This window comes from Pygocentrus nattereri, chromosome 3 (assembly GCF_015220715.1).
Source record: "Pygocentrus nattereri isolate fPygNat1 chromosome 3, fPygNat1.pri, whole genome shotgun sequence".
Taxonomy (NCBI): Eukaryota; Metazoa; Chordata; class Actinopteri; order Characiformes; family Serrasalmidae; genus Pygocentrus; species Pygocentrus nattereri.
The window spans coordinates 33,093,055-33,109,506 of NC_051213.1; the positions used below are offsets into that span (position 1 = coordinate 33,093,055).

Genomic DNA, 16,452 nt, shown 5'->3' on the forward strand with positions numbered 1-16,452 from the left:
TTTGACTGCATTTGGGGTAAAAGGAAAGTTTAGAGTAAATCAAGTTTACACAATTATCACATTAGGTGCTTTTTTTAGGCTGGAAAACAATCGTATACAGTTATGGAAAACTGGTGAACCTTTCATTCATAGGTCTTCCGGACCACACTGATGTTTCAAAGAGAAAAGGTTCTGTTAGAAGTTGCTCCTCTTGTGATTGAAGTCTGCTGATTCCGGTTAGGACCAATTCTGCCTTCACTACAACAAAAACAGCTTCCCTCGTGTTTCCTCCCGGCATCTCGCTGCTTCACAAAAATCTAGTTTACACACCTTCATCCATATGATCTGCTTTCAAGTCCAAGGAAAAAACACAAACCATCCTACAAGAGATGATCCAATCTATTTGTTAATGTTTTTCCTCTGCTTTCCTTTAATTACACAAATAAATAAATACATCTGAGTGGATGAATGATAATAATAAACTGGGTTACAGGTTTAAGTTCCCCTGGCAATAGCCCTGTTCATTAAGTTGAGCGCATTCCTATCTATCCATAATTTTCCTGAACTTTAACCTTTCACATGATTCATAGCCAAAGGCGTATTTTGGTTTCTAGTGTTTCCGTTCTGAGCCAGTGAAATAGTGAACATGCGCTGCTGCCTTGTTTTTTTTTTTGTTTTTTGTTTTTTTTTTAATAAAATTGGTAAAAAAAAAATACTAGGAATTTCTTAATAACTAGAAAATTTTACAAAGCTGTGGTGACCACGTTTTAACCGTGCCTAATCCCTCAATGCTTACAGAGTGGGCAGATGATAAAAATTGTGTAGTGAGGTTGAAATAACTTGGCGTATGATTTGGTCTTTTCCGAGGCTTGGATAGTGAAAAGCTACAGAGCTATAAAATCACAGAGACATACATTTATATGTATAGCAATAAAATATGAAATGTTTAGTATACCAAACGCAGCGACTTCTTTTTTTTTTTTTTTAAAGCTGAGGCACAGCCATGTCAGAGCATCTGCCAAGGTAAACCTCAGAAGTGAATCTCCTCTTTGAAAGATGTTTCAGTTTTAAAGTTGCAAACCACATCAGTTTCCTTTCCTTGTTCCTCAGCTTGGAATAGAACGCAGAGGGTGCAGGATGTTTACCAATGAGCTGGAGTTTGCAACACATACTTTTCCAGCAACAGCACGAGCTAATGTTTGAATCATGTAGTCCGTACCAGCAACAATTTATTTTTTTCACTAGAAATTCTCTTGTTAGCACTAATGGAATTGTAGCACAACTGGAAAGTGAGGAAATAGTAAGGCATCTTGGCAGCTCCCATTGGGGTTTCAGGAAAAACATGGATAGCAGTGGTTCTCAATCTGGTCCCCAGTGCCCTGATTTGGAACACAAATGCGCAGCACCTGGTTGGCCCTGAAGACCAGTTTAAAAGCCAGTGATCTATAGCAGAGTATATTTCTGCTTTTGAGACCAACAAAACTGTTTTGGCTTGATGTGACATCACAGAACATGAAACAAAAAATGAGCACCTGACGAAGTTAAAACGCTGCAGATACTGAGGACTAGTATAATTTGTGAAGTAGTAAAATAGTCTTGCTGGTACTTCATTATACCTTCTAGATGAGAGTTCTATAACTCTGAACACCAGTAAATATTGCTGGTTCTCAAGAGCCCTTAGAACGGCTACATAGCCATCTAAGTACCAAACATGAATCTTCCCATAATTTACAGCGTTGTAAAGTCCAACGGTTTATTGCAGTCTCCTGAGTGAAAAAGTCATCCATGGAAATGAAATAAAATGTTCATGCACCAACATCATCAGAAGAGTTCTGTGCAATTCTTTGAAGCAATGTGTGCATATGTGCTCCAAGCACTTTACAATCATAGCAAGAAACAGCCTGTGACAGTCTGTCAGACCACACTCTGTGAGGAGGAAAGCAGTCATACCAACAGTCAGGCTGAATGAAGGGGGCGGAGGGACAGCAGGCAGGTCCATACCAGATTGGAAGTGAAGGACAGACACTGCAGCACTGATGAGAGAAGGCTCTGCTCTGCTGCAGTAGGTTATTGATCTGGCGTGGGAGCAGCTGTCACTGGAGCTGGGACACTCGAAGAGGAGTGGCACTGCTGAAATCCAGGAAGAAGGGCCCTTCCTGTTTGGGCAGGAAAGTGGTGGGGATTACGTTGTAAAGGCCTGCAGGGATGTAGTCCACCTCCATATAGCAGAAGCCACATCTGAGAAGAGGAGACATGAATGGACAAAGTAAGGCAACATGGTATTAGATCCCCTCTCAATTAACTATTTTAACTAAACATGAACCAAAAACAAAGAAATTGGACTGATCTACCAACAAATCTGATGTATATCATCCACCCCAGTAGAGACCAATACCTTGATACCAATATTGAAATTCTGAGCATCGGCTGATACTAAACTCCTATTCCTTCAGCTTTAAAATGAGCCGTTTCTAACAGTCTGTGTATTGTTTTAATTGTTTAGAACCCACTACTGTGGTAACAGTGGAAGAAGTCAAAGTTTTTTGGTTTTGTGTTTAATTTCACTTTTGCAAAAAATGACAAAGTATTTTAACTGTCTTCTCTTGTAACTGATGTTACTAAAATCAATGCATGATGCACCAACGCACTTTTATATCCCTGTCCACAACCATGTCATGAGCTACACAATGCTAAGATTTGGCCATTTCAGCCAGAGAAAATATAGCAATTATTAATGTGCTATAATTTGCTGGAAGAGAATAATAAACCAATATTTGTTATTCAATAATAACTTACACAGTGTCGAATGAAATGTTATAAACTAGACACTAAATATGTAAATGCTGGTTTATTTACAGTTTAAAATAATGACAAGCTTAAGACAACATAAAAATACTTAATATTAACTAATGAGCTGTAACAATCATTATATAGTAATTACTTGAAATAATTTGATCTGTGAAATGTGCACTCTATAAATTAACTTTGCTGTAAGTTCTCAATGCTGTACAGCGTCCTCAATCATTATGGAATCATCTACAGGCCTGTTCATCATCAAACATTCCAGCATTTTTTACAGTTATCTACAATTTCTTTTTAATCCACAGAACATTAGCATCATTATACAACCATTTTTTACATTGTGGAAAACAGTGATTGCAAACTTTTCAATGGTTTCCATATAATTCCAATAATCTGATGTGAAAAGCACATGATATGACAGGCTAATGCAGCAGTGGTAACTGTATGCTTTGAAACTGGGGGAAGCTCCAGAAAACAATTTCTTCTCCTTTTGGCAGAGAATATCAGCATTAGCTTCCGCTTCTGTTTGTTCTCCTTTCTCCGGGCACTGACACAACCAAGACATTAAGACTGAATCAGCCACCTATACACACACACCTCTGTCTGTGTCTGTCCCACAGCAATATCTTACCTGTAATCTCCACTGCTCTTCTTCTGGAAGCCTGAGCTTCCAGGGTCTCCTACAGTGGACACGGTCACAACCTCGAAGCCCACGCTGTACTGCCTGCAGTGACACAAACCCAGCAACACTCACATTCACACTCAGTCAAACTACAATAACACAATGCAGAGATTACAGAAAGAAAGAAAGAAAGAAAGAAAGAAAGAAAGAAAGAGAGAGAGAGAGAGAGAGAGAGAGAGAGAGAGAGAGAGAGAGAGAGTGTGTGTAAGAGAAAGACAGAATGAAAGAAAGAAAGAAAATAATTAAGACGAAACAGAAAGAAGGACAAAATGCAGAAGTGCAAAAAGCAGAAGAGAGAGAGACCAGTAACTTGAATGAAGAGAGGCTGTGTAATCGGCTGCTACTATTGCTGCATCAAAAGCAATTGGCTTGATCACAGCTACAAAGGTGACTTATAGAGCAATCTCTCTTAAATCACTGTAGACTAAAATCTCACGATGGCCTGCACATTGCAGGTAATTATAATAGTCATCTATTGCTGCATTTGAAATAGAAGCACACTTACTATTTCCTGTGCTGGAGAACCAGGACTTTAATGCAGCACCATAATATCAGGAAAATAATTTCTGATTTAAATACACAGTTTCACACGACATGGTTTGCTTATCGTTTTGTAACGGTCGTCACATTCTGTTACATAAACACCACAGCAAATGTCACGCAGTCCACTATGATATGCCTCCTCACAGATTTAGGCCACTGCACACTTGTGCTGTTTCACTAAGAAATAAGAACCCTTCTGATGGCAGATGCTGATGTTCTGAGTCTCGTATTCTGTTCCACCAGGATACATCTTTTGGATCCTACCTGCAGTGCTGCACTGTGGGATTTCATGAGGGCACTAGGTATGCTCCACTAAGGTTGAGCAATACGATGATATTTATTGTTATTATGATAAAATACATCAACATATGGTGATGTAATGTGCTTTCCTGCACATACCATAGACACCGTCAGTATTAGAATAACACAATAACTGCAGACTTCATTACAAAGAGAGAACAATTAGTCCTGTATGTTTTTTTTTCCGTCTGCTCCAAAAAACATACATAATGATACTTATTGTGCATCATAAAAATTATTCACTGTGTTTCCAGACATGGCAAAAATATAAGGGATTTATAACAGTGCACTACAAAGTAAAAAGGGTGTGTTTTTTTGTTGCACATCCTTTACATGCATAAAGACAGGGAGATCAAAGGCAATTACAAGCTCCTGACAAAAATCTGTTCCTTTCAAAGCATAAGAAATTTATCCAAACAGAGCAACATTTGGTGAAGGTATGACTTTGACTTCTGCCTCTAACAACAGGACAGCTGGCGCATTGCACACTGCAGTCTGAAAATTATTTGAGCAAGTAATGTGTGTGCTCCCTCTGGTGGTTTGTGGCAGAATAAACTGGATAGCCAAACCTTACCTGGAGCCTCGGAGCTCGATGAGCAGAGGTCCCGATTTCTCCAAGTTAAACTGGTAGATGGGGTTGTGCTTGTAGGAGTCCTTATAGTTCCCACAGCCTCCTGCACTGATCCCCTTCCACTGGCCATTTATCTACACAAACATAAAGACAGAGATAAAGGAGGAGACAAAGGATTGATCATTGCATAAATGAGCAGTACAGCATAACCACACTATTTCACAATGAATGCAAGTTCTGATTAGAACATAAGCTTACCCTTTTGGTATGAGTGAAGGGTGTTGGAATTTTGGAGAAATTAAACTTGCACACTGAGTAGACCTGCATCAAAAATTCATAATAATTAATAGCAGATTAACCACACATTGTAATCTAATTTCATTATACCTAGTTCAGAAATAACCTTCACAAATGCTGATTTTGTATTGCAGTCAGTAAGAAAACCTGAAAGAGCCTCAGGGGATTTTCACTAAGGAGATAGATGAGCCAGGAATCCTGTGCACCAAAACTGCCTTCATTAACTAACAAACACTAGAGATGTGCACCAAGATACAGCTATGTGTGCTTTCTAAAGCAATATGAGCAATATGAAAATGAACTCCACGTCAACCTGGTATAAATGTTAGTGATGTACTTATTTATCTCTATTTGGTCTTCTACAAAATGGCAGCATGTAAAACTCTAATATAGTAAACATAACAACTCTAAGAGACTTTTGTACTGCAAGTCAGAGACTTGTCAAAACTGCCATTAAGTCAAAGTCATTCATTTTTCCCAAGATATTTCTGAGGAGTTCAGATACAAGACAACACCAACATGTAATTGAAACTCCTAAAAACTAGGCAAGACCTGATATACCACCAAAACCGTTCCTATTAGCTAGCTTTCATGTTTGAGAGAGAGCTCCACTCTTGCTTCAAATCTGAAAAAAAAATCCACAAGCGTTTCTGTCCATCCTTCCACACAATGATATGGGTCTGAAAGGATGTGTAGAGAAGTCATTACTGAGAAAGGAAAAGAACAATGGGCTGGCCACCCCATTACTGAATTTGTTTGGAATTACTTTGACAATGAGAAAATGCAGCTAACTTCTATGACTGAACTTTGGAGGTGTGGGAAAATATTTCCAGAAATTTATTTAAACTGAACCTTTCTCAAAAAGAATAGAAGCTGTAATAAAGGCAAAAGGTGGACACACTAAATACTGAAAACTTTCACATTATAATAATTTTGAGGCGTCTACGTAATCTGTTAAATATGTTTTCCAAAAAACGAAAAACTTGTACTTACTGGTCATTTTGACTGGAAATGAAATAAATGGTGTTCTCTGACCTTAGTATATACTGTATCAGAATGTAAGCCCAAGACTTACCCTTAGTGTGTAGTTGATTGTGTTTTGTTTCTCATACTGAGACACCACCAGTGTAAAGGTGTGAGTTCCAGCGCTGGTCAGCTTGATCTTGGTCAGGTAATGTGGGCTGTTGATCCTGATGCCATCAATATAAGGAGGAGGGTCGGCTACAAGGACAGAGACGATGAGAAAAAAAAGTCACTCATATGCCAACAACAGGACACCATACACAGTGATGATGAGCTAAATGTATTACACAAAATACAAGAAAACACAGTTAATGTTGACCTCTTGTTTTATTCAAAGATATGTACCTGGATAGTAAACTTTCCTTCCGTCAGTCTTGTAAACAACTAAAGTGATGAACTCTCGATTTTGAGCAAAATCATCCTTCAAAATGAATAAAAGAACGAACATAACAGCATAAAATATCAAATATTGCCAAAACACCAAACATTATCATTACAAATTATGATTTTTAACTGGCCTCCACTGTGACTAAACCTTATTCAGGTGTTGAAGTGAGTCATTTGAGACTGTACCTTGTCGGTGATGTGTCTTGTCAGCAGCACCCACACTGCAGCTCCCCCCTGTGGACATTGTACCTCCAGCTTGTACTGAGGGTTGTTGGCCAAACTATAGGCATCTTTCACTGGACCCTGTTTCCCATCCCAGCTACTGCAAAGGCAAAGCAGAAAACACAAGCTATATGTTCATGCTGCACTCATCCCAGGAACTACTTTTCTCCTCAATTTTGTGTCTTTAACACTGCAGTTTTCAAACCAGATGTGATCTAATACGACTCAAAGACCCTGTTAACACCTGGTCACTTAATGTAATTGAGTGGATTTGCATATTCTGTCCCACAGAGTAATGGGAATTCAGTCTGACTGACCAAAGACACATTTGAAGTGTAAATGCATGTGGCTAAAATCTCAGGATACAATCCAGCTACTAGTCACATGAAGTGTAAACGAGGTCTAAAAGACTGACCTGTGTATGCAGGAAGACTCTTTAAACAGTCCTGGATTCCAGCTCAGGTAAATGACATCATAGTATTGGCACAGGTCCTCCCAGATAATCCAAAACACACCTTAAAAACAGACCCCAGTTAAGTCACCACTCTTAAGTGGAATCAGGTCTTTTCATTTAACTTGGTGCTGTAGAACTGGATGGTACTCTCTTACCATTATCAAACTTCTGTGCAGTTTTGGGGTCAAAGTTGAGGTACTTGAGTAGGTCTGGAGTCCAGTTCTTCTCATCACGCTCACTGTAACGGCCCTTCCACCTGAGATGGCTCCAAGGGTTCTTTAACTGCAGGAAACGCTTACCCTGGAGTCCATAAGAAGGAAATGATACTCATGATGATAAAGATAATCGTAAATGTAAAGTCATCACCTGAAGCCAAACACAACGGAACTCATCACCTTATGGGTTTTGCATATAACTCACCACCTTAATCCCTCATGTTCAGCAGTATAAGAGCTATTACAACTCAAATAAGTGATTCACTGTAAAACCACTGAATAAAAAGTAAAGAAAAACGTCTCTTCCGAGCATCACAAGATCTGCTGGCTTAGCACTAAAAGAACACTGCAAATCTCTGAGCCACAAGTGCAAATTGCCATTGTTGTATTGGTCAAGAAGAGAATTATAAAGAATAGTGGTAAAGAATGGATTGGAAACTATTTTATTATGCCAGGCCCAAAATTCTGAGCCAACCTGTCTGATCTGCAATGGTCTGCTATTACATATGAATACTAAAAAAACTACACTAGAAAATGCTAGAATACTTCCTATACATGTTTAAATAGGTGTTGATATTAGAACAGTGTTGAATGTTTTATCCTACAACATATTAATATAACTCAAAAGAAGTTTTCATAATAAAACGTCTCCTACTTGTGAACACAAACATGTTGTCAAATGTAAGCTTAGAATTTCTCAGCTTGTTGCAATGAGGCATAAATGAACAGTGATTTATATCAAATTACACCATGCTTTTAATACTGTTAACACAATACAGATGTAACTTATAAATGTTAAATAGATTAGCAGCAGCACAGTATTTTAAACATGCAAGAACTGATAATATGTTCAAATGGAAAAGTTGATAGGAAAAAAAGCAGGCACCCAAACTGACCTTGTATTCCCTGATGTCTAGTACAGCGTAGGCATGTGTGGGCACTAAGCCCCACTTCTCCCCTTCCTCCTCTGTCATAACACCAGTTGCTGTGGTTATGAGGACATCTCCTCTGTGAAACCTGTCAAAGTGAAATCCACAATGCACTCTGACTCTCAAAATGTCCATCAGCTAAAGGAATATAGGCTCTGACAAAAGCAGCAAAACACTGCACAGGAACATTTCCTCTAAGGATGTGTGCTCACCTTTGGAAAAGCATTCGGAAGGTGTCGTCCTTGCTGAAGGACTGATTGTCTGAGTGCATGGCAATGCGTTCTGGGATCCAGCCAGTCAGCGCATGCAGATCAATATTCTACAAATGAAAAGAATCTCACTGAGAGGAGAAGGTCTGAAGTTTGTAACTCCCTTTAATAAAAAAAAACTCATTAAATTCTTCACCCCCATAGATTTACAGTGTTATTTGTGGCTTTTACTTACAGAGTTAGAGCCAGGGAAATCATATCCACCCATCACCTTCATGTATGCCTTCTCTATAAGGGAAACCCACAGCTCATTTCGGTTACTTGAGTAAGAGCAGAGCAGCTCACCATTGCGGTCCACTGGGAGGAAATCATCAATGATCACCTGAAGGAAAAACGTTTACAATGTACCTCTGTCACTTCATCACTGCAAAGCACTCTTCCACAACTGGTCATAAGTTTGGGGTCACCTTTCAAAAGTTCAGATTGTTTTAATAACATAAAAAAAAAAAAAACTATAAAACAAACAGTTCCAGTCTGACCTGTTGAGCCATGTTCTAAGCTGTTCTAAACAAGTTCTAAGTCTACTCCCTATACAGTGCACATGTGACTAAATCCCAAATGGCTGAATCCCTTGACAAATATATTATATTCTGTTTGGGTGCAACATCTGAAAAGAATGGACTGACACTGTTGCACTGGTGAAGATTTTAGACACTTTCCACTCACTGTCCACTCTATTAGACACATCTACCTTGTTGGTCCACCTTGTAGATGTAAAGCCAGAGACAGCAGCTCATCTGCTGCTGTACAGTTCGCGTTAGTCTTCTTCTAATCCTTCATCAGTGGTCACAGGACGCTGCCCACAGAACGCTGTTGGCTGGGTATTTTTGGTTGGTGGACTAATTCTCAATCCAGCAGCAACACTGAGGTGTTTAAAAACTACAGTAGCACTGCTGTGTCTGATCCATCCAGCAAAACACACACTAACATGCCACCAAAACGTCTGTGTCACTGCAGTGGTGAGAATGATCCACCACCTAAATAATACCTGCTTCGTGGTGATCCTGTGGGGATCCATTAAAGTACAGGGTAAAAGGAGGCTAACAAAGTATGCAGGGTAACAGACTGACTGCAGTCTGTTAATGTAGTATTATTGTAACTACAATGTGCACCTAAATAGTAAGTGGAACTGATAAAGTGGACAACGAGTGTAAATACAAAAAGTTGATTTTAATGTCATGGTTGATCAATGTATGTTAGAACTTAATGTGATTAAAATGTAATGAAAAGCAGCCATACAGTACTGACTGATGTTCTCTGATGTACTACCAATACTGACAATTTTCCCTGTTACTTTTATAAAAAAAAATATACCACCACCGACACATTTCTGAACAACTTTTCCAATAGGAAAAGGAAATTAAAAAGAAAAAAATGAATAAAACATGTAAACATACCTTTTGTGCCTAGTTTACAATATTTTATTTGACTGAATATGTAAATTATGATATATTATATAACTGTAAACTTGAGGCAGTCATGGGCTGGAGGTTAGGGAACTGGTCCTGTGACCAGAAGTCCATGATTGAGGTGTCCTTGAGCAAGACACCTAACCCCCAACTGCTCCCCGGGCGCCGTGGATAGGGCCGCACACTGCTCCAGGCAAGTGTGCTCACTGCCCCCTAGTGTGTGTGTGTGTGTGTGTGTGTGTTCACTAGTGTGTATGTTGTGTTTCACTTCACGGATGGGTTAAATATGGAGGTGAAATTTCCCCTTTTGTGGGATTTAAAAAAGCATCTCTTTATCACTTAAAAAACAGCCATTTTTAAAGACTAAAGACAAAAGATCCCAGGATCCCAGTGCCTGTACCTTTCTAGGGACTCCATTGATGTGTAGTTTGACCATGTATTTCCCACATGGATTATACTCGGGCTCCCCCCTCCTATTCTGTGGGTATATGATGCTGTAAACCACACACACACACACACACACACACACACACACACACACACACACACAATCATCATCATTACAGTGATTGTCCCTTTGCTGACTATTACTTAGTGATTAAAGTGACTCAGGAAGGCTGAAGTGGATGACTTTAGATCAAGGTTTTGTACAATAATCCCTGCAGCTGTTATTCATCTGTGATGTAGCAACGGATGCTTTGCAGTGTGACTCTACCTGGTGATTAACTTCTTGTTGAAGCGCCTCTCATATGCAGCACTAATGGCCAAAGAGGCGACAAAAGAGCAGTCTGACACTACCGTCTGCAGCAACAAATAACACAACAAATTATTATTATTATTATTATTATTTACAATCATTTACAGCTGCTTTCACAAGGTCAAAGCCCCATGAAAGGTCTGACGTTGAGTATTAGGGATCTGTAGTACAGAAAACAGTGGCACCTGTTTGATACTGAAGCTGGACACAGTGAAAATCATGGTGGGGTTGTTGCAGATTTCGTCAGGCCGGACCCAGCGAGAGAAGATGGCTTTCTGTTTGGGAGACAAGGCCAGCTTTCCACGCTTGTCCCTTAAAATAAAAAGAAGAATGATCCATTTGACTAAGAATTGCAAAAAGAACCTTTGCGGAGAATAAAATGGACACATTTATGTAATCTTGTACAGGTTAAGCTCTTACACTGTAAGAACCCCCAGACTATAGTTTCTCATTTTCAAAAATACAAACTTTAGCTGACATTTTAATTGCACAGTACTAATCTCAATTTTTAAAAGTTAGTTCTGCATGTGAAATGCTAATAAAAACAGAAAGCAGGCATTAGTAAAATCTTTGATTTGCAATAACTCGAAAACAGCACAAAAAATATTGAATGTTTTACCTTGTCTGAGGGTTGGAATGTCACTGGAATTCAGTTGTGGTTTTCTGTTTTGCCCTTTATACACAGAAATTCAAACTTGCAGTTCTTGTTGAGAAACATTTTTAAACTAATAATTTGCTGATATTTGTGGGGAAAGTGGCAAGCTTCAACCCACCCTTGCTAATAAAGGACAAGGCCTTGCCTGGATGATCTTTTTATACCCAAGCATGATTAAAAAAAAAAACACCTTAAACAGATGATGTAAACATATCACAAGGTTCCTAGTCTTAAACTGGATCAAACCTCTACCAATTTTTTTAAAGGATGCATGGCATCAATTTCAGAATGGGTACATCTGTAGAAAAACGATAAAGATTTTAAGTTAAACAAACATCTTCTCTTTGTACTGTTTTACTTTGAATGCAGGTCAGAGTGGATTTACAATTCAATGCTTTCTGTTTTCATTTGCATTTTACATGCTGTTCCAACATCTCTTGCATTGAGGTTTGTAGTTACTGAATAATATATAGTAGTTACTACAAGTCTTAAGATTAACAACTGAATAATAAACCTAGAGTTGAGGAGCTATATAGTGGTTATGTAGCAGTTCTGATAAGTATTTTGGGACCCCAGCAAAAGAAAGAACTCACGAGAATGGAACAGGAAAAGCAAAGCGTTCCCTCAGGTCAACATTCATGAATGGCACATATTCAATTCCATTTATCTTGGAGGTCTTCCTTTAATACACAAAAGAAGACAGTCAACATGAGATGTCAACATCTACACTTGGCACACATAAATATTTTTTCAGATAAATGGGAACAGCATGAATGCCTAAGTATTCTATAGTGTTTGTAGCTGAAGCAGCCAGTTTGACTCACCTGAGCACCTCTATCTCCTCAGGTGTGTAGCGCTGGCCCTGTGGCTCGCTGGACTGCACAGCACGGACCGGCTGTGGCTTGTCATGGAGGGAGAAGTCAGGACCCAGGGGCAGGTACTGCCTGACCGGAGCAGGGGCTTTGGAAGTGGAGCCGATAGGCTTTTCATGCGGTGCCGGTTTAGAATCTTTCAGTCCCTCTGCCCTAAATGACACGAATAAACAGAAAAACAAAAACAGAAGGTGGTGGTGAAATTCAATCAACAGCAATCCAACATGTAAAATACTACTTTGTCAAGATGACAGCACAAGATCAGCCATCATCTGATTTTTTTTTTAAAGAATAACAACAAACAAAAAAGGATTTAACATTTAATTGTTACGCTGATTCAACAGTACAAATAATGAATGAATAGAAATTACGAGTAGATTTATCTATACCTACTAGTGCGCAAACTTTCTGGCTAAAAATATTGGCCACTGCTAAGTAAGCCTGTGAAATTAAAACAACCAACTTTATGTCGAAAGTCTAAAAATAAAAAATAAAATAAAATAAATACATACAATGAAAAATAAATAAATAAACAATAAATAAATAAATTCATTCATTGGGGCAATGTGTTCACGTGGGCTTTCGTCCCCCTTCTGGGAAGACTTTTTGCCACAAAGGTCACATTTTGTTTATTTTTTCATCTGAAAACCATATCAATTATTCTCTCCACAACACCCTTCCGAGAATAATCATAAATACATACATACACTTCTTATATGATTTAATATAAATGCACAGAACACTATTATCCAATGAATTCTTTTGATTGACTTAAAAAAGCTGGGTAGTAAATCCCACAAATGCAGTCTAGGATTAGGCGATATGACAAAATATTACTGACTTGTGACACATTGAATCACAATATGACACAATATGCTTTTCTGAGCATATTTGATGGATGTGGCCAGTACTTAAAATAACACTGAAAAACTGCATGGTCCAATAAAAAGACATAGATATAATAAGACCTGTGTCTTATTAGATCTAGTTTATTTATTAGATCTTACTTATTAGATGTAGTTTAGCTTAGTATGTAAAATGCTGAATAAAAATCACTGTAGTCATAGTTTTTTTTTTATAGTATAGTTTTCAGCTGCTGGTGAATTCTGTCTGTCCCAACTTATCAGACCTAAGAATAAACACTGTAATGCCAATCATGAAAAACTGAGGGCGGATGTAGTCAGCTTCCCCTATTTTACCTAATATTCAGTGTTTCCACAGCAGGATTCACTCAGTGTTTACCCACAAATTTTTTATTGCACTCTGAATATTCCACAGAGCTGGGTCACCTGTCTAGTGCCTGGCGAGCCAACTGCTTCAGTTTGCCCTGAAGTGCTTGATCTGAGGTCTCGCTGGACTGCAAGAGAGGGAGAAAATAACGCAGTTCAGTTCCTCATCACTGGAGCCCTCAGTAAAGCTGTCAATCATGAAATATACACTAGACATAAAACCCTGCTCTCAAACACCTGTTGCAATACTGACAGGTTATAAAGTCATGTTGGCATGTAAGACTACGATAAACAGAGTCCCGCTAACAAAACTCAGACCCACCAGAGGCAGCCGTTCCTAGTCAACAACGCTGCTGGTGTGTTCTATTTCCATACAGCTGTATGCAAATATTTGGATGTCCATGGTCAAATCACATGTTCTATGTGAAAATAAGTAAATACATCCTCTACAGAAAACAAACCTCTATGCATTTGAATACACAATTCATATTTATTTGTTGAGCTCAACATATTGAAAGAAAAACTTTTTTGTTTTCAATATGTTAAATTCTGCACATAAACAGTAGATGTGTAGAGTAGTAAATATGTGCAGTAGATATGTGCAGTAGATGTGTTTCCAACTTAGAAAATCAATAAAACGTCATTTAATCAGAGGTAAATCCAGATCAAAATCCAGAAAGCCTTATATATGAAACCTGGTGAAACTCAAGATGGATAACTTATCAAGAAATGATTGTAAATAGACAAGTTTTTGCTGTTTCCAATGGTATTTCAGTTTACACTGTGTAAGTTGCTACTGAATAAAATAACAGCAACTGTCAATATGACAAGTGATTCCAAACTTTTGAAGTGTCTCCAGTCCAGAACTTTCTGTTGCACATAATGACTCACTGCTTGTATGCACAGCTCCACAGCCTGCGAGTAGAGCTCAATGGCCTCGTCACTGTTACCCTTCTCATCCTCCTCAAAGGCTTGGGTTACCAGAAAGTACGCCCGCTCGAGGTCCAGCTGATGCTTGGTCTTTAACGGGTCACTGCTCTGGGCTTGAACTGATGAGGGAAATTTAAAGAGTATGTTACAAAGACTTAAACAAAGATGTAAAAGGGTCTTATATTATCACATAACCGTGTACAAAAGGGAAACGGGAGAAGGTGAATTGTTTTATTCAAAGCAGTAATAAGATGACAGCACACTCCTACGTTGTGCAAAGAGGGTAGGATTATGATGACGTAGTTACTTTCTGAGAGTCACACCCATTCTCAAACCAAGCCCTGGCCAGCACAAACATTACTGGGGCATAAGCCACGGAAAGTATGAGTTCAGACACTTCTGAACAGAAAGTGAAAACGTAGTCACAACACTTCGAGAAATACACTGAAGGAGTATTCACACACTCAAATCTGGATCTGTGACATAATTCCAGTCTTACATTTTGTGATCATTAGTACATTTTGAACTTCAGACACTTCACCCTGACAAAGCAAATTAAGGGTATAAGCACCCAGAACACCTTGGCAGAAAAAGTGTTACTATATCACCAACTATATTTCAGAGAACTGACCAGCACTGAGTAGAGTCTGTACTCGTTCCAGGTACTCGTTCACTTTTCCCTGAATGTTTTCCAGTTTAGACCCTGCCATGCCAGCATAGATGAGAGCTTGGGCCGCTTCCTAAAGAGAAAAAGAACGATTCTTCATCAGTTTTATACATTCAAGAGACAGGAGCACATAACATGTAGTTGGCTTAGAGGCTAACAGTCTTCTGAATACAGATTTTAAAAAGGTAACGTTAATTTAGGTTACGAGACTACAACCAATAACAACTACAGTCACTAACAACTACATTTGATACTCCTATGTAACGCTGTGTTTTTCCAGGTGTATTTTGTAGAACTTCTTGTAAGTTAGCACTGGAAGTCATGAGGTGTCCCCGTTAATGTGAACAGGTGTTTATAGCTGCTAAATGGGACACATTACAGCAGCCAACTCTTCAGTTTCGGACAGAATACACAAAGCCAACTGAGCCTGTCCAGCTAGCAACCTGTCACTTATCAGAGTCGGAGGGCTGGACTTACCTTATAAAAGAAAATCGCTTCATTGTACTTTCCTTTCTGGTCGTGCACCACCGCTGATTTGGCGAACTTGACAGCATCGAGCTCCAGGGCGCTACAGTCCATCTTAGCCTTCCTCTCTCTGTCTCTCTCTATCTGTCTGTCTGTCTCTCACTCTCTCTCTGTCTCTCTCACCTATCTGTCTCTCTCTCTCTCTCTCTCTCTCTCTCTCTCTCTGGTAACAGTCACAGCTCTACGGCTTCTCCATAGCAGCTAACGAACAGGCTAAACACGAGCTAGCTAACTAAGTTACTTACAAACCGACCTTTTTACCGCACAGCACCTGAATCCCACTTTATTGAGTTTCAAATGATGAACAGACGCCAAGACAGAGAACTTTCCCGAAAATGTACACCGTAAAAATACCCGAGTCCCGCCAGAGTGAGAGAAACTCCACGGCTAGCTTCTGTCAATAACAAACCCACAGACACGGCGCACTTCCGCCTCGGTGGGCGTTTCCCGGAGACGTCACTCAGTTATTTATTTAAATCAGAGAGATAAAAATCTCCTAAACTCCTAAACTTATGCGCGTGTCTATATCTGCTCTTCACGTTTATATGTCTAATAACAAATACATGACTGAAGTCTCTACTCGAATGTCTGAATCTTCACGAGTCAGACGTTCTTCTGAATCGGTTCTTTTCAATACATCAGTCGAAACGAAAGGCCAGCTGAATCGATTCGATGTTTGGGTTCATCTTAAAGGCCGTAGAGTGAAGAAATTCAAATGTCAGTCAAATTATAATA

General features: G+C 39.1%; 1 protein-coding gene across 1 annotated transcript; it reads right to left on the reverse strand.

Moving 5' to 3' along the window:
• Nucleotides 1-1,195: 1,195 nt before the first annotated feature.
• capn7 (calpain 7) lies at nucleotides 1,196-16,145 on the reverse strand. Its single transcript, XM_017714365.2, has 21 exons — nucleotides 15,670-16,145; nucleotides 15,157-15,265; nucleotides 14,487-14,644; nucleotides 13,656-13,723; nucleotides 12,319-12,519; nucleotides 12,088-12,174; nucleotides 11,025-11,151; nucleotides 10,798-10,883; nucleotides 10,483-10,576; nucleotides 8,849-8,995; nucleotides 8,617-8,723; nucleotides 8,372-8,492; nucleotides 7,416-7,560; nucleotides 7,222-7,321; nucleotides 6,771-6,906; nucleotides 6,543-6,618; nucleotides 6,250-6,395; nucleotides 5,136-5,198; nucleotides 4,881-5,011; nucleotides 3,413-3,505; nucleotides 1,196-2,217 (listed from the first exon to the last, which is right to left on the reverse strand). The coding sequence occupies exons 1-21, from the start codon at nucleotides 15,769-15,771 to the stop codon at nucleotides 2,073-2,075; spliced, it is 2,442 nt and encodes an 813-aa protein (XP_017569854.2). The 5' UTR covers nucleotides 15,772-16,145; the 3' UTR covers nucleotides 1,196-2,072.
• Nucleotides 16,146-16,452: the final 307 nt, after the last annotated feature.